The 25694-nt window shown below is 54.8% G+C and overlaps 1 protein-coding gene across 2 annotated transcripts in view; it reads right to left on the minus strand.

Annotated features, from left to right (window-relative positions):
- The window catches only part of SPTBN2 (spectrin beta, non-erythrocytic 2), a gene marked incomplete at both ends in the record, with an annotated part of 39421 nt that extends 14118 nt beyond the window's left edge, over positions 1-25303 (minus strand). Inside the window, 18 exons of one of the 2 annotated variants that reach the window (XM_080703042.1) lie at positions 1311-1457; positions 1612-1702; positions 2912-3114; positions 3762-4518; positions 4706-4843; positions 5476-6346; positions 6516-6669; positions 8366-8668; positions 8958-9116; positions 9528-9645; positions 13682-13869; positions 14018-14130; positions 17016-17131; positions 17435-17515; positions 18766-18857; positions 19769-19942; positions 20355-20506; positions 25147-25303. In XM_080703042.1, coding sequence (XP_080559168.1) covers positions 1311-1457; positions 1612-1702; positions 2912-3114; positions 3762-4518; positions 4706-4843; positions 5476-6346; positions 6516-6669; positions 8366-8668; positions 8958-9116; positions 9528-9645; positions 13682-13869; positions 14018-14130; positions 17016-17131; positions 17435-17515; positions 18766-18857; positions 19769-19942; positions 20355-20506; positions 25147-25303 — 4014 coding nt within the window. Of the gene's footprint in view, positions 1-1310; positions 1458-1611; positions 1703-2911; positions 3115-3761; positions 4519-4705; positions 4844-5475; positions 6347-6515; positions 6670-8365; positions 8669-8957; positions 9117-9527; positions 9646-13681; positions 13870-14017; positions 14131-17015; positions 17132-17434; positions 17516-18765; positions 18858-19768; positions 19943-20354; positions 20507-22598; positions 22777-25146 lie in introns of those variants that run through there. The other variant, XM_080703041.1, reaches the window with a different exon arrangement.
- Positions 25304-25694: the final 391 nt, after the last annotated feature.

Here is a 25694-nt window from a genome sequence, read left to right on the forward strand (position 1 = left end):
GGTGGAGCCTGCAGCAGAATCGCCTTTCTCCCCACCCAGGGCCTCAAATAACGCTTTGTATATGGTGGCACCAAGCAAATATTTGCTGAACAAATGGAAACACTGCAAATGGTTTCTTCCTCTCCCGATATCATGATCTAAGGAGAGGAAAAGTGTTCTTTGACACATGTAGGACCTAGCAGAGTGCTGAGTCTGCTAGGTCCCCAGGAAATAATGGTCCCCAGGAAAACTTGCTGCATACAAGTAGTTTTACCTGTCCTTAGCTCTAGAGGAAAAGCTGCCTGGGAGAACCAGTCCTAGGAGCAGCACATCTCAAAAACAAGGGCGGGCAAACCAGGCCTATGATGGGCCAAGTCTGGCCCACTGCCTATTTTTTTTTTTTTCCCCCAGTTGTGGGGATGGAACCCACGGGCATTCTACTTCTCAGCTACACCCTCAGCTCTATTTTCTTATTCTTTATTTTGAAACCTGGTCTTCCTGAGTTGCAAAGGGCCTCACTAAGTGGCTGAGGCTGTCCATGAACTGAGATCCTCCAGTCTTAGCCTCCCAAATGCTACAAGCATGTGCCACTATGCCTGGCCGATTCTTTATTTTTAAAACAGTCTCACTGAGTTGCAAAGGGCCTCACTAAGTAACTAAGGCTGGCCGAAAACTGTGATCCTCTTGTCTCAGCCTCTCAAATGCTGGGATTTTAAGCATGCACCACACCAGGCTTATATTCTTTATTTTGAAACAGGGTCTTACTAAGTTGCAGAGGGCCTCACTAAATGGCTAGGGCTACTTGAGAACTGCGATCCTTCTGTCTCAGCCTCCCAAATGCTGGGATTACAAGCGTGCGCCACCAAGCCCAGCCCGCTGCCTGTTTTTATAAATAAAGCTTTATCGAAAGACAGCCATGCTTGTTTGCATATGTATTCTCTAGGACTGCTTTTGAACTACAATCGCAGAAACGAGCAGTTGCAGCGGGAACTCTGGCCTGAAAAGCCTAAAATATTGACTATACAGCACTTTTGCGGACCCCCCTCCCACCTCCAGTGAAGAGAATCATCCCACTCTGGACTCAGGAACAGGTGTGGCTTTGAACCACAGCTTGGCTTCTTAAGCTGAACTTTCTCAAAGTTCTGAAATCACTGTCCCACAGTCCCAAGACATCTGCCCCGCCCGTAGCTCTCTTGGCTGCGTGGCCCCAGAGGCCCACGCTCTCTCACCCTGAAAGGCCGGTGGCTGGGAGCAGGGCCCCCGTTGCCTGTGCTGGGCCGGGCAGCCCGGAGGCCATCCCAGTGGATTCTTGCTGCTTCCTGGCCACCCACCTCGTCCACCTTGCCCAGCCAGCCCTTGTTGGCGGCCAGCTCAGCCATGAACGCCTGGTGCTTCTGCCACTTGGTGTGCAGGTTGCGGGCCTCGTCGTAGGACACGTCCTGGGCCGTCAGCATCTTCTCGTCAATCCAGAGCTTCAGCTGGAGCAGACATAAAGCAGGGGTGGAGAAGGCGGGGGACGTGGGGGGGAGACACAGAAGACCAGGGAAGACGCTGTGAAGGGGCTCACAGGCGGCGGCCTGGGCCCGGGGGGTAGGGGGGAGTAGCGGGAGGCCCCAGGGGCGGGCGTCTCACCTCCTGGCAGTCTTGCAAGAAGTGCTGCTGCTCTCGGTTGTCCCGCAGGCGGCCCAGGAGCTGCTGCACCGCCTCTTGATTCTTCCTGTGTCTGCAATGGCAGCTCCTTGTGAAACCTGCGCCTCACAGCCAGGGGGCTGTGTCTCCCCCTGCCTTTTTTGTGGTATTGAAGACTGAACCCAGAGGCCTTCTACCTCCGAACTACATCCCCAGTCCTATTTTTTTAATGTATGTATGTATGTATGTATGTATGTGTATGTGTGTATAATGTGTAAATATATATGCACGTATGTGTGTTTTTTTGTGGTACTGGGGATTTGAACCTGGAGCATTCAATCTCTAAGCTACACTTCCAGCTCAGAGATTTCTTTTTTCTTTCTTTATTTCTTTCTTTCTTTTTTTTTTTTTTTTTTTTTTGGTGGTATTGGGGGTGGAACCCAGAGGCTTTCTACCTCCTGGCTACACTCCCAGACCTATTTTTTTATTTTATTTGGAAATAGGGTCTCACTAAGTTGCTGAAGGCCTCACTAAGCTGAGGCTGGTTTCGAACCTGCGCGATCCTCCTGTCTCAGCCTCCCAAGCGTGGGGATTACAAGCGTGCGACACCACACCCGGCTTTCATTTTTTTGAAACAACGCCTCACTATGTTGCTGAGTCTGTCCTCAAACCTATGATCCTCCTATATCAGTCTCCCAAGTACTTATTTTTTATTTTTATTTTTTTATTTTTTTATTTTTTGGTGGTACTGGGGTTCCTGGAAACCCTTCTACCACCAGGCTACACTCCCAGACCTATTTTATATTTTTATTTGGAAACAGGGTCTCTTAAGCCAGCGCGGCTGGCTTCAGACCTGTGTGATCCTCCTGTCTCCACCTCCCAAGGGCGGGGATTACAGGTGTGCGCCACCACGCCCGGCTTTATTATTATTATTTTTAAACAGGACCTCTTTAAATTGCTCAGAGACCTTGCTAAGTTGCTGAGGCTGGCCTCAAAACTGCAATCCTCCTGTCTCAGCCTCCCAAGTACTGGATTACAGGCATATGCCACCATGCCCGGCTGACTGTGGCTTCTTGAATAACTTAGAGGCCTCCACCTTCCTCCTGTGGGCTAATGTCTCCCAGGGGCCCTAAAGTCACCCAGGAGTCTGATTCCTGGGCTGCCACCCTGGCAGACTCCACTCTGCCTCTCAGTCCCTGGTCCAGCCCCCCTCCACCACCCTGCTCTTCCTCCTCGGGTTGCTGTCGGTCCCCCTCCTGCCAGCCTTCCTGTGCCCCACTCCCATCCCCGAACCTCGTCCCACCTCCTCTCGATGGAGTCGGCTTTCTCTTGGATCTTCTCCGCATGGATGTTACCCTCTGCCACCAGCTGGCGCCCGGCCTCCAGGAGCCCTCGGATGCGCTCCCCGTTGGCGTCCATGGTGCTTATGAAGTCTTCCAGCTTCTTAATGGCAGCGTCGGCAGCCTGGAGCGTCCCCGGCATCTCCGTGTGAGAAAGAACGTATTCCTGTGTGTGGGGGGAGCCAGCTCAATTCTCAGAACCCGTAGGCTCCAGCCTGAGGGGGGACCCCGCCAGAGGGCCAGAGGCCCGGCCTGGGCGGGGGGCAGGCTGGCTCTGAAGACAGAGGGGGAGGGTCACTCATATGGGAATCTCAGAAAGGTCCAGGGACGTTGGGCTGGAAGACCTTTTCAGTCCAAATCCTGCCCACCTTATTTGTAGCTACTTATTTGATTTTTTTTCAGTCCTGTGGATTGAACCCGAGGTGGGGGGGGGGGTCTATCACTGAGTTACACCCCCAGCCCTTTCTTATTTATTTTGAAACAGAGTCTTGCTAAGTTTGTCAGTTTGGACTCGAACTTTTGATCCTTCAGTCTCAGCCTCCCGAGTACTGGGATTAAGGGGATGTGCCACGGTGCTGGCTGATTTTTAAAATAGTTATGTGACTAGCCAGGTTTTCCATTTCTTCTAAAGTCAGTTTTGGTAAGTTGTGCTTACATTCTTTTTTCTTCCTCCGTGTTTCTATTTCTAAGGTGTTCTTCCTGCCCCTCTTGCTTCCTCACTGGCTCCACCCCCTGGTGCTGACCCCCCACGCCCCTCCCCTGGTCCCTCTTTGCCTCTTCCTCCTGGTTGGGACACTGCCCCTGGGCTCTCACCTGGCTGCTGAGCACGCCCTCGGCCTGGCGCGCGTCCCGCAGGAATCCCTGGAAGCCGTGGGCCTGAGCCAGGCGGCCCTGTCGGCTCTCCCACATTCGGCCCAGCTCCTCCCAGCCGGTTCCCAGGGCTTCTAGCCGCTGCCTTAGGAAGAGGCACTGGGGATCGGCCTGGTCCCGGGTCACCTCTTCGCCCACAGCCCGCAGGCGGCTGTACTCGCTCCGGGCCCGCTCCACCTCTTCCCGCAGGGCTGCGTGCTGGGCCAAGAGGGCCTCTGCCTCTGGCAGGGTGGCCGGCCCTTCCTCAGAGGCCACTGCGGTCTGCGTGCGGCCTAGCCAAGCCTGGAAGTCATCCAAGCTGCGTAGGAAGTCCTGCAGCCTCCGGGCCTCGCCCAGGGACTCCTCTCTGCGCCGCATGGTGGCTCGCAGATCCTCCCAGCCGGCTTGCACCTCTCCAAGCCGGGAGTTGATGGCTGGAGCTTGGGCCGGATGACCAGCAGCCAGGGCACTGGCCTCTCGGGTCAGCTCACCCACCCGGGCGGCGATGGCCTCCAGATCCCGCTCGGTGCCGGCCAGCTTCCGCTGCAGGGCCAGCACCCCGGCCAGGTCGTTGCCCAGGTCCTGGGTGGACTCGATGACCTTGGTCTTTTCTCTCATCCAGGCCTGGGTCTCCGTGCACTCCAGGTGGTAGTTCTGGATGCTCAAGGCCGATGTCAGAGCTGCCTTCTTGCCGTCTGCCAGGGACCGAAACTGCTGCCACCTGAGAGTGGAGGAAGGCCTGGCGTGTGGAGCTGTTCCACCTCCCTACCCTGGCCAGGTCATATTCTAGACAAGTTTCCTTCCTCATGTCTAGCTGCCCTTCTAGGCCCTACTGAATTCTCTCCTAATCACCACTCCCAGCTGCTTGCTGTTTCTAGGGTGCCTGGGGCTCCCCCTCCCCAACCCACCTGTGGTTGAGCTGCTTCTGGGTGTTGACGATTTGGTCCTTCCCTGGGGGGTTGGCCTTTAGCAACTGCTCGGCGATGTCATTGACAGCAGTAATTCTCGCTGCCAGGGCGTTCATTTCAGGCTCGAGGGTCTCAAACCTGAGTGGGTGAAAGAAGAGGGCCGTGGATGACAGGAGGCGGTGAGGCACCCAGCGCGCCTCCCGGGACCACAGGGACTTCCACGCCAGGCCTGTCCCTACATTGGTGTCTCTAAGCCTACAAGATCCCCAAAACCTGTGGACCAGGGGAGAAGCCCCTGTACCCCCTAAACAAGTACAAAAACTATCCTCTCTAGAGTTGCTCAAGTCAGGCGTGGTGGCGCACGCTCATAATCCCAGTACTTGGGAGACTGAGACAGGAAGACCACAGTTCAAACACAGCTTCAGCTACTTAGTGAAGCTCTCTGGAACTTAGTGAGACCCTGTTTAAAAATAAAAGAATAAAAAACAGGGCTGGAGGTATAGCTTGTTTGTAGAATGCCCCTGGGTTCTATACCTAGTACTCAAAAAAATAAAATAAAAAAGCAGGACATGCTTAAAGACAGAATCAGGGTGAGAGTGAAGAGAAATTTGTTGTAAAATGCTCTCTTACTTTTGAATAAGTTTAACATTAAAACTTAAAAAAAGATACCATTAGCATCCAGAGAATTAGAGTTAAGGCTCAGGGTGAAGCAGCGGGCAGTTTATGCCAGGAGCTGCCCCCGCCCACCCTGGCCCAGCTCACAAGCCTACCTCTGCTGTACCACCTCCAGGTCCTCCAGGCGCTCAGGCAGGGCCAGCCCATTGAGCCACTGCTCCTTCTCCTCCACCCAGAGCCCGCAGGCCCCCGCCTCGCTGAGCATGGTGTAGAGTGCCAGGGCGGCCTCCAGGGCCCGGGCCCGCTCGCCCGCTCGGGCCTGCAGCTCCTCATAGTGCCGCTCCAGCGCGGGCACCCTGCCCTGCACCTCGGGCGTGCGGCTGAGTACGGGGGGCAGGGCCGCAGCCTGCTCCTTCAGGGCGTCCAGGGTGGGCCGGTGGCCTCGGATCTCCTCCTCCAGGGCCCGGTGCTGCCGCGCCAGGGCCTGCGTGGAGAACTCGTCGTGCCCCAGCTCCGGGCTGGACACGAGGCGCAGCGCATCCACCAACCAGGCCTCCATGTCGTTGGCGTCTGCCTGGAACTGGTAGAGGCTGGCGGCCTGTTCCAGCCGCTGGGCACGCTCCTCCGCGAGGGCCTCCAGCCGCTCCCACTGGGCCTGGAGCTCGGCTGCACGGGCGGCGGCCTGGCTGGCTCCTGGGTGGCCCTCAGCAACCAGCTGCTGGCCCTGCTCCAGAGTGAGCTTCAGGGGCCCCAGCCGGCCGCTCATCTCGCCCCGCAGGGCCTTGTGTTTGTTGAGCAGGCGGAGGACGCCGGTCAGGTCCCGGCCCGTCTCGGCTGAGGACAGGAGGTGCTGCTGCTCCCGCACCCAGGCCTCCGTCTCGCCCACCTCCCAGAGGAACCTCCAGAGGCGTCGAGACTCCTCGAGACGGGCCCGCCGCGCCGCTGCCAGCTCACATAGGGCCTCGTAGCTCCGCTCCAGTGTGGCCACCCGCTCCGATACCAGCTGTGGGTCACAGGGTCTGTACTCTGAAAAGGTCATCCCGGAGGTCAAGAGCTCCGACTCCCACCCCTAGCCTCCCTCCCTGCCTCCAGCTCTGTCACCCATCAGCCCCTGAAGCCCCAGGTGCTCGTTCAGCCAGGCTCTTAAGGTTCCCCTTCCCAGCCCTCGGTCTCTAGGGCCTTCCCCGGGTTTCACCTTTCCCTGGCTCGCAGAAGCGCAGGGCAGAGGCGCTGACGGCCCGCACCCTCTCGGCCTGCACGGCGATGTCTGCTTCCACCAGCTCATGCAGCTGCAGCAGGTCCTCCACTCCGGCCAGGTGCTTGCCCAGGTCCTGAGACTGCAGCCGGCCCTGCCAGGCACACACCGCATGCGGTGCCCCTTTGAGAGCCGCGTGGTTCCCTCCCAGCCAGCACACATGCCAACTCCCCGTGTCCTCCTTCCAACCTCTCTGGGTGGCTCCAGGTGTTGCATCCAGGTGAGCATACCTGCCTAATCACACGCACGGGGATATCCCAGTTCCTTCCTGGCATCTGCTCCTTATCCTCAACTTACCTCCCATGGAACAGCTTCCTTACTCAGCCGCAGAATTACTGCTCCCCTCCTTTGTCCCTGCTCTGCCTCAACACTCCAGAACCTTCAGTGCTTCTCCCAAACTTATCCACACCCCGGCTCTGCCCTGGAAGAAGCCTCTAAGTGTTTTTTCTACCTCCTCTCTGGCTGCCCCCAGGCCTTCTCAAGGGATCCTTTTCAAAACCTTATAAGCAATTTTATTTTTTGGTACTGGGGATTGAACCCAGGGGCATTCTGCTTCCAAGCTACAGCCCTAGCCCTTTTTATTTATTATGCTGAAAAAGAATCTTGCTAAATAGCAGAGTCTGACCTCCAGCTTGGGATCCTCCTGTCTCAGCCTCCCAAGTACTGGTATTACAGGTGTTTGCCACCATGCCTGGCTTCTACTTACTTTAAGTACTCTGTGTTACTCTGAATAAAATTCAAATTCCTTGACCAGGACTGAAAAGCCCTAGTGGGCTGTCTGTTTCCTCCTTTCTTGTTCCATAGCTCTCTGTTCTCCTACAGCCCACAGTCCCTGGCCTGCCTTTTTTTTTTTTTTTTTTTTTTTGATGGGGCGGGGGGGGGATGGAATACTAGGGATTGAACTCAGGAGCATTCTACTGGCCCTATTTTACCCTTTTAAAAAAATATTTAAACGGGGTGTAGTGGTGCACACTTGTAATCCCAGTACTTGGGAGGCTGAGACAGGAGGATCTCAGGTTCATAGCCAGCCTCCGCTACTTAGTGAGGCCCTCTGCAACTTAGTGAGACCCTATTTCAAAATAAAGAATAAAAAATAGGGCTGGGGTGTAACTCAGAGGTAGAATGCTCCTGGGTGCCATCCCTAGTACCACAAAAAATTATTTATTTATTTACTTATGTATTTATGTATTTATTTATTTATTTGCCGGGCTATTCTTTCTGGGCAGAACTTTCTCTCTTCGCATCTCCCTGTACTGTTACTTACCTCATTCATTCATTCATTCATTCATTCATTCATTATGATGCTGGGGATGGAACCCAGGGGCATTCTACCTCTGAGCTACACTCCCAGCCCAATTTTACTCTTTTATTTTGAAACAGAGTCTCACTAACTTGCAGAGGGCCTCACTAAGTTGCTGAAGCTGCCTGAGTACCTGCCATCCTCCTGTCTCAGCCTCCCACGTACCGGGATTAAAAACCGTGTACGACCACGCCCGGCTCAGCCCTCGTCTTATTCTGATCTCAGCCCAGTGGCATTTTCTCAGAGGCCTTGCTTGACCACCCTGTCCCAGTGTCCTCAGAGGTTCTATGAGCACCTATCCTGGTGCCTGCGGGTTTTCACAGCCGTGTCTGGCTGGGCCGTGGGAGCCCTTGGTAGACAGGGGCCTGTCTGCTTGGTTCGTCAGAATGGGGGACCTGCATTGGTACATGCCCTACAGAGCAGGTGAGAGTTGCCACGTCGGGCCCCCACAATTCCCGACCACCCGAGTCCCACCAAGCGCGCCCGTTACCTTCATCTCTCCCATCCAGTCCATGAGGTAGAGCAGGTCCTGAAACACCTTCTGCAGCTCCAGGTTGAGGAGCAGCCGCTCCCGCCGCGCGGCCACCATCTGCCGCAGGAAGTCCCAGAGCCGCGCCACGTTGTGCTGCCGCGCGGCGATGCGCTTGATGTCGTGGTAGCGCTCGGCGGCCAGCTCCGCGGCCACGGCGTCCACCGCCTGCACCCGGCCGCTGTAGGCCGCGATGTCCGTTTCGATGGCTTCATGCTTCCGCACGGCTGCCTCCACTGCCGCCAGCTCCAGCCCAAAGTTGTCCTGCGGCAAAGGCAGCGGGGGAGGCTTGGGGGCCAGGGGCGACACTTCTACTGCAAGGGCTGACCCCCAGAGTGGCCGAGCTGTGAGATGCCAGCTCTCAACTTCCTCTCCATCCTCCCCTCCATCCCGTCTCCTGTTCCAACGGTGGCCACTGGCTCCTGGGTTCTTTCTACCTCTGTGATGGATTTCACGGTTCATCGTCTCCCCACCCTGAGGCCCCTAACCCACCGCTGTTTCCCTCCCTTGCCTCCCACCCGCCTGGATGTCCCTGGCACCCTCTGGGTCCTACCTGGGACACGAGGCGCTGGTTCTCACTGAGCCAGGTCTCCCGCATGGCGGCCTTGCGGTCGAAGCGGGCGGCCAGCTGCTCCAGCTTCTCCTGGCGGATCAGCTCCGTGCGCAGGGCCAGCTCCCGCTCATGCTCTGCCTTCTCCAGCCGCTCCCAGGCCTGCACCGGGCGGACAGGGTTGGTGCGAGGGTCAGGGCAGGGGGGGTCAACGGGGCGGGGCGGGGGCCGGCAGGTCCATGGACCGCTGGAGCTGCCTGCCTGTGCTTAGAAGCGTGGGAAACGGAGGCAGCGGGGCGGGAGGGTGCGCGACTACGTGGGCTTCCCGTGGGCTGGAGGGAAGTCAGCAGGAGCCAGCGGGAGCTGCTTGGGCTAGACAAGAAACTTAAGGCCTAAGTCCCTTATGTGACATAAGGGAAAGGGTGACGTGCGTCTGAGGGCAGACCAGAGTCACATCAGGGCGGGGACAATGAGGAGGAGTGTTTAGTTAGGGTGGCGGGCTCGGTGGCGGTCAAGACGGCCGGGCCTGGGGCTGCCAAGCGTGGCCGTCTGGGAGCAGGGTTGGCCGCGGACCTTGTTGATGTCGGAGATGAGCCGGCCCTCGCGGGGCGTGTAGACCTTCTGGTTGTTGGCCCGCAGCTTGCTCTGGATGGTGAAGAGCAGGACCTCTAAGTTCCCCTTCTCGGTGAACCTGACGGGGACCAAGGTGGGGTCAGAAGCAAAGGCCACGCGGGCCCGGGGACCCGACTCTACACCGCGGGGGGTCCTATGCTGCTTCTCTCCTCTCCGAGGCGATACACGCTCTTGTGTGGAAGCCAGACAGGCCAAAAGAACAGCCCTTTAAAGCAACCAGACGCCACAGGGAAATGACAGCCACTGCTACCCCTTTGCACACGAGCGTTGATTTGTGTTTCGCACACATGGGGTCCGAGGATCAAGGACTCCCTCGTGGGAAGACGGCTGCTCGAGGCGCTCCACATGCGGTGAGTCTTCTACCCCTCACTGTGGTCTGTGTTCTCCTCTCATTATCCCCATTTGACAGAGGTGGAAGCTGAGACACGACGCTTGCAACTGCTAAGTGGCAGGGCCGGGATCGGAACTCAAGAAGCTCAGAAGCGGGTCACCTAGCATTTTGTTTTCTGTGGCCCACAAAGATTATTTCTCCTGAATATATTTTCATGTCAATAAATACATCCATTCAGTCTATTCAATAATATTTTCAGTGGTTTTCTTATCGCCTTTCTTTTTTGTTTTAATTTTGGTCCTAGGAACTGAACCCACCGAGCTCTACACCCAGCTCTTTATATTTTGAGTAGGGTCTCCTAAGTTGCCCAGGCTGGCCTCAAACTTGAGATCTTCCTGCCTCAGCCTCCCAAGTCACTGGGAGTACAGGTATGTGCCACTGTGCCTGGCTTCATAACTTTCCAACCTTCCTTCTTTCTTTCTTCCTTTCCTTTTTCCCTCCCTCCCTTCCTTTCTTCCTTTTTTTATTTTTTTGTGGGTCGGGGAATGGAACCCAGGGGCATTCTACCTCTGAGCTACACCTCTTGCCCTATTTTTTATTCTTTATTTTGAAACAGAGTTTCACTAAGTTGCGGAGGGCCTCACTAAGTATCTGAGGCTGTCCATGAACCACAATCCTCCTGTCTCAGCCTCCCAAATGCTGGGATTACAAGCGTAGCCCCACCACGCCTGGCTTTTCTTCCTTTTTATTTTCCTTTGAAGACAGATATTTTTTTTGTGTGTGTGTGCGTGGTACTGGGGATTGAACCTAGGGGCATTCTACCTCAAAGCTACATTCCCAGCGCTATTATTTATTTATCTATTTATTTATTTATTTATTTATTTTTTGGTACTGGGGATGGAACCAGGGGTCTTCTACCTCTGGGCTACACTCCCAGACCTACTTTATATTGTATTTTGAAACAGGGTCTCACTGAGTTGCAAAGGGCCTAAGTAGCTGAGGCTGTCTGCGAACCTGGATCCTCCTGTCTCAGCCTCCCAAATGCTGGAATTACAAGTGTGCACCACCACACCCAGCTTATTCTTTGTTTTGAAACAAGGTCTTACTAAGATGCGGAGGGCCTCACTAAGTAGCTGAGGCTGGCCCTGAACCGTGATCTTCCTCTCTCAGCCTCCCAAGTATTGGGATAACAAGCATGCACCCTCATGTCCTGGGTCCTGTTTTATTTTTATTTTTTGTAAGGTTCCCAGAAGCCACTCAGAAGGTGTCCTCTCCCTCTGACTCCCTCCGAGGAGAGAGAAGAACGATCATTAATGGCAGATGGCGTCGCCAAGCAGCAACACCAAGGGCCGGCTTCACGCTCAGGAGAGAACACTGCGCCTCCTCCTCACGGTTTCCGGTACTCTACACAATCAGAGAAACTTTTCTAGTAACATACTATAGAAATGATCCTTAAAAGTATAGTCTTTTTATTTCTTATTCTAAAACAAATAAGACTTGTAGGTTGCTGACTTGCAGGTTGCTGAAGCTGGCTTTGAACCTGTGACCCTCCTATCTTAGCCTCCCAAGTACTGGGATTACAAGTGTGCACCATCACACCCAGCTTGAAGCCAGGGACTTCCTACCACCCTCAGCCCTATTTAAAAAAAAAAAAAAAAAAAAAAAAAGTACTGGGATCACAGGTATGCCCCCCAAAAAACACCTGCTGGCTTATTTTTCTTTTACAAAGTTCAAGCTGGTGAAGATCCTCAAAGTTGTGTCTTTGTTTATTGCCCAGGAGAGAACTTTCTAGGCAAAAGGCATGGTTCAAATCTTTCCCTACACTGAATAGGAACAGCTATTTTCTGTTTTAGAGCTAATACACAAAGTATTTTAATGAGAGCTCAACATTAGTAAAAGAGAAATAAGTTTAGCATTTACTGTACGGAACTGCCTAATAACAATTCCACACATAAAAACAACACATTGCAGCCAGGCATGTTGGTGCACGCCGGTAACCCCAAGACTTGGGAGGCTCCGCTGTCTTGTGAGGCCCTCTGCACCTTAGTGAAACCCTGTTTCAAAATAAAACAAAAAGCTGGGCGTGGTGGTACACGCTGGTAATCCTAGTACTTGGGAGGCTGAGAATGAAGAATCGCAGGTTCGAGGGCAGCCTCAGCAATTTGATGAGGCTCTAAGGAATCTTGTAAGACCCTGTTTCCAAATAAGAAATAAAATTGGTCTGGTGGTGTATCTTTTTTTTTTTTTTTTTTTTTTTTTTTTTTTTTTTTTTTTTTTTTTTTGGTGGTAGTGGGGTTCCTGGAAGCCCTTCTACCTCCGGGCTACACTCCCAGACCTATTTTTACATTTTTATTTGGAAACAGGGTCTCCTAAGCCAGCGCGCGCAGCTGGCTTCGAACCTGTGCGATCCTCCTGTCTCTGCCCCCCAAGCGCGGGGATTACAAGCGTGTGCCACCACGCCCGGCCTGGTGGTGTATCTTGAAGGTAGAATACCTATGGGTTCAATTCCCATATCACAAATAAATAAAGAGATAACAAAACATAAAAATAGCCGGGTGTGGTAGTGCATGTTTGTAGTTCCAGCATTTGGGAGGCTGAGACAGGAGGATCACAGTTTGCAGACAGCCTCAACTACTTAGTGAGGTCCTTTGCAACTCAGTGAGACCCTGTTTAAAATAAAGAATAAAAAATAGGGCTGAGGTTAGAGGTCAGGGGTAGAATGACCCTGGGTTCCATCCCCAGTGCTGGAAAAAAAAAAAAAACATAAAAATAGAGCTGGGGGTATAGCTCAGAGGTAAAATGCCTCTGAGTTCAATCCTCAGCACCCCAAAAAGCAAAATAAAATAAGTAAATAAGAAATAAACCAATTCATTGCTGGCCAGATATGGTGGCACATGCCTTGCAATCTCAGTACTTGGGAGGCTGAGACAGGAGCATCACAGGTTTGAAAACAGCCTCAGCAATTTGTCAAGATCCTATTTCAGAATAAGAAATAAAAGCTAGGTGTGGTAGTGTACACCTGTAATCTAAGTACTTAGGAAGCTGAGACAAGAGGATCAATGGTTTTGGGCCTTAGCAACTTGGCAAGACCCTGTTTCAAAATAAAAAATAAAGCCAGGCGTGGTGGCGCACGCTTGTAATCCCAGCATTCGGGAGGCTGAGACCTGAGGATTGCAGTTCGCAGACAGCCTCAGCTACTGAGTGAGGCCCTCCACAACTTAGTGAGACCCTGTTTCAAAATAAAGAATAAAAAATAGGTCAGGGGTGTAGCTCGGAGGTGGAATGCCCCTGGGTTCCATCCCCAGACCCTCAAAAAACTAACTAACTAACTAACTAACTAACTAACTAAGAAGAGCCAGCCGTGGTGGAGCACGCTTGTATTTCCAGCACTAGGGAGGCTGAGACAGGAGGATCTAGGTTCGCGGGCAGCCTCAGCTACTTAGTGAGGCCCTTTTGCAACTCAGTGAGACCCTGCTTCAAAATAAAGAATAAAAAATAGGGCAGGGGGTATAGCTTTGAGGCACAATGCCCCCTGGGTTTCATCCCCAGTACGGCCAAACAAAGGTTGATCATTTAAAAAATTAAAAAACGTTATTTTGGAAGCACTATGTTGTTTGGATATTTCTGGTGCTTTGAGCTGGGGAAATGAGCTTACTCTGCATTTATGTATTGCCAACGTCTGTCCCTCCCCAGAGGCTGCCCTGATGTAGGCTTCCTCTCTCGTGAGCGTGGCCTGGGGCGGGCAGGCCCGGCGGGCACCTACTTGGGTGGCTTCTCCACGGTGCGGTAGGAATTGAAGGACTGCAGCTGGTTCTGGACCCCGCTCAGGGAGTTGGCCAGCTGGCGGTCGTTGAGGGTCACGATGGTTTGCTCGATCCACTGCAGCAGTTCGGAGGCCAGGGACTCGTACTTTTCCACCAGCCGCTCTGCCTCCATGGCGTGGTCCAGCACCTGCGTGACAGGAGGCCGGGCCGTGGGGCTCTTGCCCACGGGACTCCCTGGCCCAGTCCCCAACGCCACCCTTCCCCTGCTTTGGGGGCATAGGCCCCCTGGACCGGGCTTCCTCTGGCCCCTCCAGTCCTCTCTCAGGCTGGGGTACCTTGCCAATTCTTTTGCCCTCCACAGCCAGGGCCTTCATCTTGGAGAAGTAGTGGTAGTACGTAGCCACATAGGTGATGATCGACTTCTCATCTGGCTGGTCCACATTCACATCTAAGACACCGGAACACTCGGATCAGACAGACATCAGAAACCTGCCTCCTGGAGGCAGGCCCCAAACCTGAATCCCTGGCCCCGTGCCTGGCCTCTCAGCCCTCAGGCCGGCATCCTTCCAGCTCCCTTTGGAGCCAGGGATAACTCAGCCATTCAGACTAAGACATCATGGAAAACGCTCGCTTGTTTTTTCTTTTCCCTGGACATGTGAAACGCCCTGCAAGCAGCAAGCAGAGTACAAAAACCCAGAAGCTCAGCCGGGCGTGGCGGTGCACGCTTGTAATCCCAGTACTTGGAAGGATCGCAGGTTTGTGGCCAGACTCTGCTACTTAGTGAGGCCCTCTGCAATTTAGTGAGACCCTGTTTCAAAATAGAGAATAAAAAATAGGGATGAGAGTGTAGCTAGGAGGTAGAACACACCAGGGCTCAATCCACAGTAACACACACACACACACACACACACACACACACACACACACAAAAGATAAAAAATAAAATAGGAACCAGGTGTGGTGCTGTAAGTTTGTAACCCCAATACTTGGGAGGCTGAGACAGGAGGATCCGGGTTCACAGCCAGCCTCAGCTACTTAGTGAGACACTCTGCAACTTAGTGAGACCCTATTTCAAAATAAAAATAATAAAAAATAGGGTTGGGAACGTAGCTCGGAGGTAGAATGCTCCTGGGTTCAGTCCCCAGTATTACCAATAATAATAATAATAAATTAATTAAATAAGTAAATAAATAAAATAGGGCTGGAGGTGTAACTCAGAGGTAAAATGCCCCTGGGTTTAATCCCCACTACTGCAAATCAAACAACAACTAAAACCCAAATCGATGCTGGAGGAGGCTTTACCCAGTACTCCCAGTGGACACAACAACTAGATGTTTGGGGAAGAAAAGCAAGGAACAAGGCAGCCTCCGCGTGCCCATCTGGGATAGCTCGTGGAGTTCTAGGCCGGAACGATGTCTAAGAAGTCAGCGGAGTCCAGGCTGTGGGACAGAAGGTGCAAGCTAACTCTCTGGAACCTGGCTGCAGCACAGCAGGGGAGACATCAGCTCCTGGCTGCGTCTTGGGACGAGGCTGTGGCTGTTTCCAAACGCAGGGCTCAGTGACGGGTCCTCCTGAGGAGGTGAGCACCCTTCAGGCCAAACACCTTTTTCTAAGTGAGCACGGCTACCTGTGACTTCAAATCCGTGGGTTCTTCATTAGGCCAGATTTTAGTAAAACTATGAGACTGGAAGCCCCTTACCATTTCTTTCTTTTTTTTTTTTTTGGTGGTACTAGGGGCTGAACCTAGGAGCACTTTTCCTCTGAGCTACACCCCCAGCCCTTTTTATTTTCATTTTTTAAAATTGGTGCAGTGTTGTCATACATCTTAATGGGGCCCCAGCCCTTTATAAAAAAAAAATTTTTTTTGTACTGGGGATTGAACCAAGGGTATTCTACCTCTGAGCTACACCTCCAGCCCTTTTTATTTTGAAATAGAGTCTCATGAAGTTGTTGAGGTTGGCCTCTGACCTGCAATCCTCCTGCCTCAGCCTCCAGGACTGGTATTACAGGCATGTGCTGCTGTGCCCGGCCACTCCTTGACTACTTCTAAAAACATATAGGTAGGCAGGAGCCGCCAGAGTCATCTCAAAAGTCAGGGTACTTCGCTTTACTTCTGTGCTCTCCATCCCAGCTCCGCCTCTCCAGTGCGCTTAGGAACTTTGCATTCAGCCTGCTTCTGTCCCTACGTAGCTGACGCTCATCCTTCAGTGCTATGAGGGCCCAGGAAGGACAGAAAAGAGAAAGTGGCCAAGACACAAACCCGCCAGCGAGTGTTAGCAGGAGCCTCAACAGGCCGGCACTTGGCCCTTCCCGTCTCTCCCTCTGGCTCCCGCGCCCTCTGGCTCTGCTCTGCCAGACGCGGCTAGGAAACGGGCTGTGGAGCCAGGCTGCCGGCACTCAGCTCGGCCAGTGGTATGACCTCGGCGAGTCGCCGAACCTTTATAGGCTCTGTTTTCTCTTCCATAAACCGAGGCTAATAATGGCCCAGATTTCAAAGGGGGTGTTGTGAGGACTCAATTCATTAAAGCCTATCAGGTGCAGGGCAACGCCAGGTTCGGAGTTACAGCCAAGTGGCCGTTACTGATCTCATCGCTTTCATGGCCAGAACCGCAGGAGCCAGGCAGCAGCGCAGCTGACCGCGGGCCAGTCCTTGGGGAGACCTCAAGGCCATGTGCTTAGTGAGAGCCCTAGAGGTTTAGGATGAGGAGGGCCTCAGACCACGTGGACCAGTCCTCTTATTTTAGAGATGAGGAAACTGAGCCGCGGAGAAACGACGAGCCTGGCTCTAAGTCACAGAGCCTCTCTGCTGGGCTCGCACAGACTCCCAGAACCCTGGATTCCTTCTCCCTCAAGTCTCCCTTTCTTCTTATGAACTATTATTTTAATTGAAATATAATTTTTCATAAAATTTGCCCTTCTAAAGTATACAGTTCAGTGGTTTGCAGTATATCCACAAGGCCGTGCAATCGTTACCACTACCTAATTCCAGAACATTTTCATTCCCCCATTCAAGAATCCGTGTGCCCAGTGGCAGCTACTCTCTCTCTTCCCCTCCCCTAGCCCTTGACAACCACCAATTTGCCTTCAGCCCCTGCCCTACGATGGTTTTATTTGTTTTTGTACTGGGGATCGAACCCAGGAGCCTTCTACCTCAAGCTACAACCTCCCTCCGCCCAGCCCTTTAATTTTTTTTTATTTTGAAACAGGGTTTTGCTAACTGGTTGAGGCTGGCCTCAAACCTGTGATCCTCCTGTCTCAGCCTCCCAAGCTCTTTAACGACAGGTGTGTGCAGCTGTGCCCAGCTGTTACCCATTTTACAGAGCTCTGTCTCACCTTCCGGATCCAACAGCTTGGTCAGTCCTAGCTCCTTTTCGGCCAAATTGAAAGCATTTTGCAGATTGTAATGCGCGTTACACTTCTTCAGGGACTCAAAATCCAGCAGGTCTGGCCTGGAGTTGGGGGGAGACAGAGATATCAGAAGCACGTGAGATCTTAAAGAGAAAAAGGAAGCCCGCTCCCTTCTTTATTCCTAAGACTCCAACTCAAGCTTGTTCAGAAGGAAGCACCCCAAACCCACGCCCTGCTGCCTCCAGCTCCTTAGTTCCACCCCGCCTCCCATCACAAGCCCTGGACACCTGCTTCCTCCCAGGGCTTACAGCGTGGTCTCGCCCCGCTCAGCCCATCCGGCCTGTGTGTCGTGTGCGCACACCCCTAGCCGCCAAGTCACGTGCTCCCCAACCCCATCTTCTCACCGGTGTTTGTGCACGATGGCGTTGAAGGCCAGTCCATCTCTCCAGCTGGTGGTGAAGTTGTGCACGTTGACGTTGGGATAGCTATAAATGGAGGGAAGGAAAAAATGGGGAGTGGGGCTGAGCCCTGCTCTGGGAAGCAATGGCAGTCCCCAGGTCATGGAGCCCTTCTTTCTTCTTCATTTTTAATTTTTTTTTTGTGGTACTGGGGTTCCTGGAAGCCCTTCTACCTCCAGGCTACACTCCCAGACCTATTTTTACATTTTTTATTTGGAAACAGGGTCTCCTAAGCCAGCGTGTACGGCTGGCTTCGAACCTGCGCGATCCTCCCGTCTCTGCCTCCCAAGTGCGGGGATTACAAGCGTGCGCCACCACGACCGGCCTTCATTTTTAATGTGTGTGTGGGGGTACTGGGGATTGAACCCAGGGGTATTCTCTTTTTTTTTTTTTTTGGTAGTACTGGGGATGGAACCCAGGGGCATTTTACTGCTAAGTAACACCTCCAGCCCAATTTTTTATTTATTTATTTATTTTTTGCAGATTTGGGGATAGAACTCAGGGGCATGCAACCTCCGAGCCACACTCTCTGCCCCATTTTTTATTCTTTATTTCGAAACAGGGTCTCACTAAGTTGCAGAGGGCCTCGCTGAGTAGCTGAGGCTGGCCGCGAACCGTGATCCTTCTGTCTCCGCCTCCCGAATGCTGGGATTACAAGCGTAATGCCATCAGGCCAGGCTCTCTATCTCACTTTTATTTTTTTTATTTTTTATTTTTTATTTTTTTGGTGGTACTGGGGTTCCTGGAAGCCCTTCTTCCTCCGGGCTACACTCCCAGACCTATTTTATATTTTTGAAACAGGGTCTCTTACGCCAGCGCGGCTGGCTTCGAACCTGCGCGATCCTCCTGTCTCCGCCTCCCAAGCGTGGGGATTACAAGCATGCGCCACCACGCCCGGCATCTATCTCACTTTTAAACAGAGTCTCACTAAGTTATTGAGGCTGGCCACAAACCTGTGCTCTTCCTGTCTCAGCCTCTCAAGGACTGGGATGATAGGCATGGGCCACTGTACCTGGCTGACCCTATCCTTTCTTTGGGTATGTGTGGGGGAAGGTTACTGGGGTACTGAAGATTCAGCCCAGGGGCATTCTACCTCTGGGCTATACCCTTAGCCTTTTTTATTTCTTATTTTGAAACAGGGTCTCACTAAGTTGCTGAGGCTGCCCTCAAACCTGCAATCCTCCTATCTCAGCCTCCCAAGAACTGGGAGGCCCAGCCTTTACCACATAACTGGGTGCAGCCAGCCCTCCACCGCCACGCTCCCTGCGTCTCCTCACCCTGCGGTCTTCATCTGGCACCACAGCAGCAGGGCGTCCTTGGCTGACTTCTTCTCCTTGTTGTCTTCTGTCTCCACACTGATGTCCTGGATCTAAGAAGGAAGAAAGCAGAGCCCTCACTCCCTGCACCGGGGCACTTGATATTGTCAGAGACTGGGAGAGATGACAGGAAACAGATTTGGATTGCTGTCACAGGGGCGAAGGGACAGCCCAGGGCTCTTTCAACCGGCACTGGTGATGTAGGAGCCTGAGGATCCGAGAAACCGCGGCAGCAGGATGGGGTAGGAGGCCAGAAGAGTGGAAGTGCCTGTGAGTGGAGGTAGCTGGTTCTCCGGGTGGGGACCGAGGGTGGGGAGTGTTTTCTGAGAGCTGGCTTTCAGGGGTAAAGCTGACCAGCCTTTGCTGAGGGCTGGAAGGAGCAGAGAGGCCAACCCAGGGAGGACCGGGGAGACCAGGAGAGTCAAGATGGCACCGGGCACTGAAGCACAGGAGGAGAGTTGAAGTTCTCCAGCTCTCTGCCATGAAGGACCAGTTTATAAAAACTTCTAGTCCACGCTGGTCGAGGTAGCACACGCCTGAAATCCCAGTACTTGGGAGGCTGAGATAGGAGGATTGCAGGCCTGAGGACAGCCTTAGCAAGTAGTGGGACTCTCATCAACCTAGTAAAACTCCGTTTCACAATAAAAATAAAATGGGCCTGCGGATACAGCTTGGAGGTAGAACGCCCCTGGGTTCAATCTCTATTACCAAAAACCAGAAACCAAACAAACAAACAAACAAACCCCTTACAGTCCCTATGGACCAACCCAGGGTCCCTGTCACACGGCAGGCTGTGGGAAGTTGCCCCAGGAGCTGCACAACTCCCGGTGGGGTGCGTGGAGGCCACGGCAATGGCGACCGCTCCACACGGTCCTCGACACGCCGTGCTTGCCCCGGCCGCGGGCCAGCGTTCCCGCTCATGATGCAGAACCGGCGCACGGCCCGACCCTGAGCGAGCCGGTACCTGGAAGCGAAGGATGATGGTCCAGACCAGCCCGAGGGTCAGCCGGTGGTTCCCGTCCACGATGTCATGGGAGCCCATGTTTTCCAGGTGTACCTTTTGCTCCTTCAGGAACTGCAGCGCCTTGTCCACGTTCTCCAGGCAGTGGATCCGCATGCGGCCCTTCGTGGGCTTTGGCTGTTGAGGGGTGGGGGGCACGGGGGCATGGGACCCGGGGCTCTTCCTCCCTCCCAGCCTTCCTGGAGCCCTGCTGTACACACCTTCCTGTCCTCCCGATGGAACCCAGGGGGGCAGCCCCGGGGCAGGGTCAAAGGTCATAGAGCCAAAGCCGGGGAGGGGGGTTGTTACAGATGAGGCTTGGCAGATTAAGATTCCCGAGGGAATTAATGGCACTTAGAGTGGGCGGGAAAAGCAAGGTTTTCAATGCAGCCACTGTTCCTGTCTTCATTAAGCAAGGCTCCTGTGCAATCCAGGCAGCAAAGCCCCTCGGGATGCCTCTGAGAGGCGTGCGGAGGGGATCTCCGCGCGCCCTGCGGCCACTCTTTCCTCTAGGACCCCTCCTGCGGCGCGGCCCGATGCCAGGGCTCACCAGTGTCTCTCCCGAGAGCACCTCCAGGAGCCTCAGGAGGTTGCGCCCATCGCGGAGGTCGCTGTACAGGTCTCCCACCCGACACGTGACCCGGGCCAGGTGCGAGTTGACCCACTTGGTGAAGGTTTTCTTCTGTACGGCTTCTCGCTCATCTGTGGTGGCGACAAGCGGTCATTACTGTCCTCAGAATACAGTTTGCCGGCTCCTAAAGGCCCGCTGGCGGGGCGGGGGCTGGGAGCAGGAGGGCCAGGAAGCTAACTGCTACCTTACACACTGGGGCTTGAAGAAATGGAATCAGCTCATAAAACAAAGTACAACAATAACAAAAAGGAGGGACAGGCACAGGCCTTGAGGAGGAAGAACGAAAGAAGCTGTCCAGGGAGGGCTGGGCTGGGCTCCACCACGTGACAGCGTGAGACCTCAGCGGGGTACCTGGCCATCAGAGCCTCACTTTCCCCACTTGTAAAGTGGGCACGTTACTCTACTTTAGCCGGTCTCTGTGTTTATTAAACCAGATAGATGGCTATGGGGCACGGAGTGGGGGCCTGGCGCAGCGTGGCTCCCTGAGGAGGTGCCGCAATAAAGGCGCATTCTTGTCCTGTCAGCTGTGGACGGAGCAGAGGGTGTGGTCTGAAATTACAGCAGCTGTGCTTCCAAGCCGTCATCAGAAGGACCTGACAGCCCTTGTCCTTGGATCATGTACAGAAAGGACGGGGCACTCTACTTCAGGGTGGGGTCACTCAGTTGGCTGGAGGGGACCCAGCTGTAGGGCACCAACTCCCAAGACTAGGGAGAGAAACTAGCCGGGCATGGTGGCCCATCCTGTAATCCCAGTACTCGGAAGGCTGAGACTAGATTACAGCGTGGAGGATAGCCTCAGCAGCACGGTGAGACTCTCGGCAGCCTAGTGAGACCCTGTTTCAAAAACAAAAAATAAAAAGAGCTGGGGTGTACCTCGGAGGTAGGATGCCCCTGGGTTAAATCCCTAGCACCACAAAAATAAACAAATGAATAAATGAATAAATGGAGAGAAACAAGATCTTGCAAGTTGGGGGGAGGGTCCAAGAAACAAAGGTGGGTGCAGGCAGAGTTAGGGGGCAATCTTGAAAAGAGATGGGGCTCTTGATGAGTGGATGCTGTTGAGCTCCACAGAAAAGTAAAAATTAAAGATTTTGAAAATGGCAATGGGAAGGAAGAGGGTGAGGTCTGCGGGAGCTGCCCTGGTGGCAGGATTTCTCCCCACGCCCCTCGCAGGCCCAGCCCGAGGACCCAGCCCAGGGGCCAGGTGTGAATTCACTTTACCTCCACCTCTGCACCAGTACCTCGGAAACCAGAGGACTCACCCCTTCATCTCACATTCCTGCGTACCGCACCCACGAAGAGCCACAGCCCCTGCCTATTCCTGTCCTTCTCACCTCCAGCCCCGGTGCCTGCGCCAGCCCGGGGGTCCTCATGACAGCCTGCCTCGGGGGCCCCTCCAGGGTCTAAACACCCACCTAAGCAGGAGATGGCTCAGGTCACCCAGCCATTACTGGATCCAGAGGGGACAGCCCTGGTACCGGGCACACTGGGGCGAGGCCATTTGGGCACACAGGTAAGACAGAAGGGGAAGACGTGGAAACACCAAGCACCAAAGCACGATGTCACAAGACACCCGCAATATCCCTAGAACTACACACCGCGAGACACGGCGACTGCCAGAAGTGCAACTAAACGTGTGTGTCAGGATGAACATGCCTGTTCAGACACCTACCTGGCCAGTGTGCACAGCCCTTTCCTTTGACACACTCTCCCCAGTTCCCACACACGCCCCCTCACACGCATTCACACGCCTGCTCAGAAGCTGGGGAAACACAGGCAGGCTGCGTCCTGGGCTCTGCCCACCCCTGGGGAGCATGGCCAGACCCAGGGAGCCGGCTGAGGCCTCCCTAGTTGATGACCCTAACCCTGAATCTGTCCAACCTCATTAACTCTGCATCCCGCAGCGATCCTCAAGGTCACCCCCACACAATACTCCCCCTGCACGGTCCCTTCCAGCCAGTGGGTCCCCATTTCTCCCAGTTCCATCCACATCCGTGGATTTCCTGGCCACCTGTAATGACTGCTTCCAAGCCTGGTCACACTGGCTCCCAACAAAACATCTGAGCCACAGAGAGTGTTGGGCTGCCGCTCCTGAACCCCGGGGCGCCTCCAGCCCAGGCCCCCCTCTCGCTCCTGGCGGCCCCTCTGCTGGGGGCAACTCACCTTGAAGCTGTTTGAAGCGTCCTTCCAACACGCTGGCATACTGAGCGGGGTTGATGAAGGCAGCTGGCGAGAGCAGGAGGCCCCCGGGGTTCTGAGACCCCTCCACAGCCTCATAGTAAAACTCCCCGGCCCCGTTCAGGCCGTTCCCGTGCGCCCTGCCCACTCCGTTCCCACTCATGGTGTCTCCTACACGGCCGGAGGCCCAGAGTCCATGCTCCCCTGAGCCTGGCTGGCTGGCAAGTGCCTGTCCCCTTGAGCCCGCGCTGGGATCCCGAGAGGCGGCCGTCCCAGGTGGGGAGGATTCAAGGATGCTGGGAGTTTCAAGGAGTGGGGGGAAAGAGATACGCGATGTCTGAGCTCCTGAGACGAGTGAGCCGGGCACACCTGGCCGGGCGAGGAGTCGAGGCCGCTCCCGACAAACAGGTCGGACAGTGGCGGGGGAGGGGCGGAGGCTCGGGAGGCGGAGCCGGCTGGGGCAGGGCCAGACCCTGCGGGGGCGGAGAAGGGCGCTGCCTGCGCGGGGAGACCTGCCAGGCAGGCCCCGAGTTGCCTAAGCCTACGGCGGACCGTGAGAGGGGCCCGAAGCCAGCCCCGGCTTCCCGAAGGTCTGCAGGCACGGCACCGCGGCCCCTCTCTGGGCGACTCTGGGCCGCCTGGCTCCGGGTCGCGGGCTTTGATGTGGGCTCAGAAAGGAGAGAGAGAGAGAGGGAAAAAAAAGAAACTGGAAACAAGGAGATCCTGGAAGAAGCAGGCCAGGCGCCCTTTTGTCGCCTCATCTGGGGAATAGGTTCTGCGACTGTCTTCTCCACTGTCTAGTTTTCACCCCTCACCAGGACCCTCCTCAGCCAGCAGCAGGTTGGGTGCATCTACCAGACCCCTTTCCCACCTCTCCCTGGGCTTCAGCTCCTGACACCTGCAGCCTACACCTGCTCCCCCCCTCCCCCGTTTGTGTGGCACCTACTGGTAGGGGGCAGATTGCTGGGCAAAGCCCGAGCAGAGATGCCTCTTCAGGGGAGCCCAGCTGAGTGGTGGGATAAGCACCTATCCAGAACTCCGAGTGGCACAGACACATGTCAGTCCTGGTAGTGCTGGTCTGTGCACACAGATGTCATGGAGGTACTGGGTGGCGTGTGTCATGTGCACATGGATGTCACGGCCATAGAGGTTGGCGTGCATCTCCTGCACAGACACAGTGACAGTCCTGGGTGGCGTTGTGTTATTGCAGACATGGGAAGCCCTGGGTGGCACATGCTGAAGATGCAGATACCATGATAATTGTAAAGGACACATGAATCTCAAAGCCGGGTACCAGATATGCTTTCCCCCCAGAGAGGTAGCATTTTCTATACCCACATCTTCTGTCTTCTCTTGAGCTAGAGAAGCGCTGGTGTGGTTTTTTGCCAGTCAACTAAAGACCCGACCAGGAGGACCAAAGACAAGAGGAAAAGCAGCTGGGGTCCGCAGAAGCTATGGTCACCACATGACAGGGGTCCTCAGGCTGGTGCTGGGCTGGCTGAGAATGATGGGGAGGGGGGCTTTTTAAATATTCTGAGTTCTGGATTATAGGTCCAAAGATTATAATTCACTGTGTCCGGGGAAGGGCGTGGGAACCTGTATTTGTCAAAATTGACCCTGGGTTAAAGATGCTGCCAGACATGGGAACTGTTTCTCGCTTCTTCAGGGACCAACGGCCAGGGCACCACCTCTAAGGTGAGGGCAGCCGAGGCTTCTCTCGCTGGCCTGGGCGGGGCCACCCCGCAGGTCAGTGGGCAACGAGGAGGCTGGCATGGAGGAGGCAGCCAGACAGGGTGGGTGGCCTTGGGTGTGTGGGTGACTCAGCCCCACGCCAGCCGCTGGTGGTGTCAGGTGGCAGCCGCACACTCTTGTTGCCACGACAACGCCTCCCCCGGAACGCGGGGAGGCCCGTTGGACGGGTTTGTTTGTGCTCAGAGCCACGGAAGGGGAGAGCCCTGGCTGCAGGGAAGGGCAGGGGCCGAGGAGGTGGAGAGCTACCCCAGGAGAACGGGCAGCTGCAGCTGTGGACAGCGGTGGTGCAGGGGCGGAGAGAACCCGCTTCGGGGAACAGGTAGATGAAATAAAGGGAGGAGCCGGCAGCAGGTGGAATGCAGGGGTGGGAAGGGTGCAGAGAGCACTGGGCCGGGAGGGAGAGCAGGTGTGGAGAGGACAGGGGAGTCAAGGCAGCCCGGAGCAAGCAGATGCAAAGCGAGGGAGAGGGGTGGAGACAAGTGACAGAGCCAGTGTGCACAGGCTGGAGGGACGTGACAGGCAGGGAAGCTGTTTCAGTCAGTGGAGCGTGTCCAGGGGCCACTCACAGCTGGCATCTCTGGGCTCGGGCTGAGGGGAGCTGGGGAATGTTCTGGATTGTGTGAAGTTTGTTTTCGAGGCTGGATACGGGGACCAGGGGCTTGGCAGGGGGCTCTGGGTCTCCTACTTTAGTGCAGTAGCTTAGAAAGAAAGATCCTCCCGTAGCGGTAAAGGACGGTCCACCCACAAGCGTAGGAACCGGCACGACACGCCCAGACCTCACCTGCCAGGGCCTTAATCCGAGACCTCTCAAAGAGGCGCGCCGAGCTGCTGTCATTGTCCCAGTCTGAGTCGGGCAGATCCCAGCGGTTGTTGATGTCACTGTATTGGCCCTGGATCTCCAAGCTGTCGAAGTCTGTGGGCGACAGAGTGCTGCTCATGGTGGTGGGTGGCTTCCTGCTCCTGCAAGAGACGTGGCTGGTGAGGGGCGTCTTGGGGCTGCCGAGCCCTCCGCGCCCCCATGTCCTCTGTCTTCCTGTCCTGGCTCTTGCTCTCCAGTGGCCAGGGGCTGTGGTTGGGCGCTCATTTCTTTAAATTAGTGGACATAAACCTCTGCTGGGAGAGGGGAGCCACTATGAGGAAGCAGAAAGACAGGAATGCAGAGAGACAGGGACATGACGGGTGCACGTGGAGGGAGGCAGGAGGCTGCAGAGCGCTGGAGACAGACAGGGCTTCGGAGCCTCAGGCCAGAGAGGGGCAGGCGGAGCAGGAGCCGGAGCGCTCCAGGACGTTGGTGGAGATACCGGGCGACTGGGCAGCAGCTGTGAGTCC

Source organism: Muscardinus avellanarius (assembly GCF_963383645.1).
Source record: "Muscardinus avellanarius genome assembly, chromosome: 1".
NCBI classification, from domain to species: domain Eukaryota; kingdom Metazoa; phylum Chordata; class Mammalia; order Rodentia; family Gliridae; genus Muscardinus; species Muscardinus avellanarius.